Source organism: Otolemur garnettii, unplaced genomic scaffold, assembly GCF_000181295.1.
Source record: "Otolemur garnettii isolate 467f Iridium unplaced genomic scaffold, OtoGar3 scaffold00014, whole genome shotgun sequence".
In the NCBI taxonomy this organism is placed as follows: Eukaryota; Metazoa; Chordata; class Mammalia; order Primates; family Galagidae; genus Otolemur; species Otolemur garnettii.
The window spans coordinates 31,309,588-31,310,450 of NW_003852409.1; the positions used below are offsets into that span (position 1 = coordinate 31,309,588).

The following is an 863-nucleotide window of genomic DNA, read 5'->3' on the forward strand; positions in this document are numbered from 1 at the left end:
AAAGAAAGAAAATGCTTTTTAACTTGTTGCTTGGGGCAGGAAGGGCAGAGTTCATTTGATCTGTTTCCTCCGCCCTGCCCTGGGTGGGGCTGGGTGAAGCTTTTATTGGGTTGCCTAAGCTGGATCTTGAGGTTTCTCAGACTAGGGTGTGATAGCAGGTGCCCTCCAGTATCTTTTTGCTCTCTCCTTCCTTGTAGATTTAAAGCTTCCCTGGGCTCTCTTCAGAGCCTGCAGGAACCTTGTAATGAGTAGGTTCTTCAGGACAGCTCTGTTTCCCACAGGAAGGAAATGACAGTTCTTCCCCCTTGCCTGTGTGTGCAACTCCTTTATTTTCTCCTTCCGCCGCAGGGTTCAGAGGGCTCTAACATCAAGTAGTAGGAACTAAAGCATAGTTTTTACTTCTAGGGAAATTGATTTGGGGGGGTATAAATTTTAAATTCATAAATCACTGTTCCCCTTTTTTATCAGTGATTATGAATAGCTAGCATTCCTCAGGGATATCTCACCTTTCCATAGTGACACGTCTGTATCCTCCCAAAGCCGGAGCCAGTGTTGTACTTGAAAAGAGCAATCAAGCCAGGCCCATGGCCTCCCAGTGAATCTAAGAACCCTTCACCTTATTACTTTAAATGTTATTTTTAAGTTAAAACAAAAATGAGATGGGAAAGCATACTATTACAGAAATGTCCCCAGTCTGAAACTAAGAACAAACCCGTGACAAATCATGCATATGAATAAGAACGCTTAATAGCCTCATGAATATTTGACATACCAAATTTTTAGGCAGATGGGCCCATTGGGTTTGTTGATAAAGCTACCACAACGTTGTAGCCAAATGTTTGTTATGTTAACATAAAATGTTT

At 42.2% G+C, this 863-nt stretch overlaps 1 protein-coding gene across 1 annotated transcript in view; it reads left to right on the forward strand.

Annotated features, from left to right (window-relative positions):
* SPTAN1 (spectrin alpha, non-erythrocytic 1) overlaps positions 1–863 on the forward strand; it is an 89,219-nt gene that overhangs the window by 23,544 nt on the left and 64,812 nt on the right. Inside the window, 1 exon segment of the mRNA XM_023510575.1 lies at positions 198–241. Within this exon segment, the coding sequence (XP_023366343.1) occupies positions 198–241 (44 nt within the window).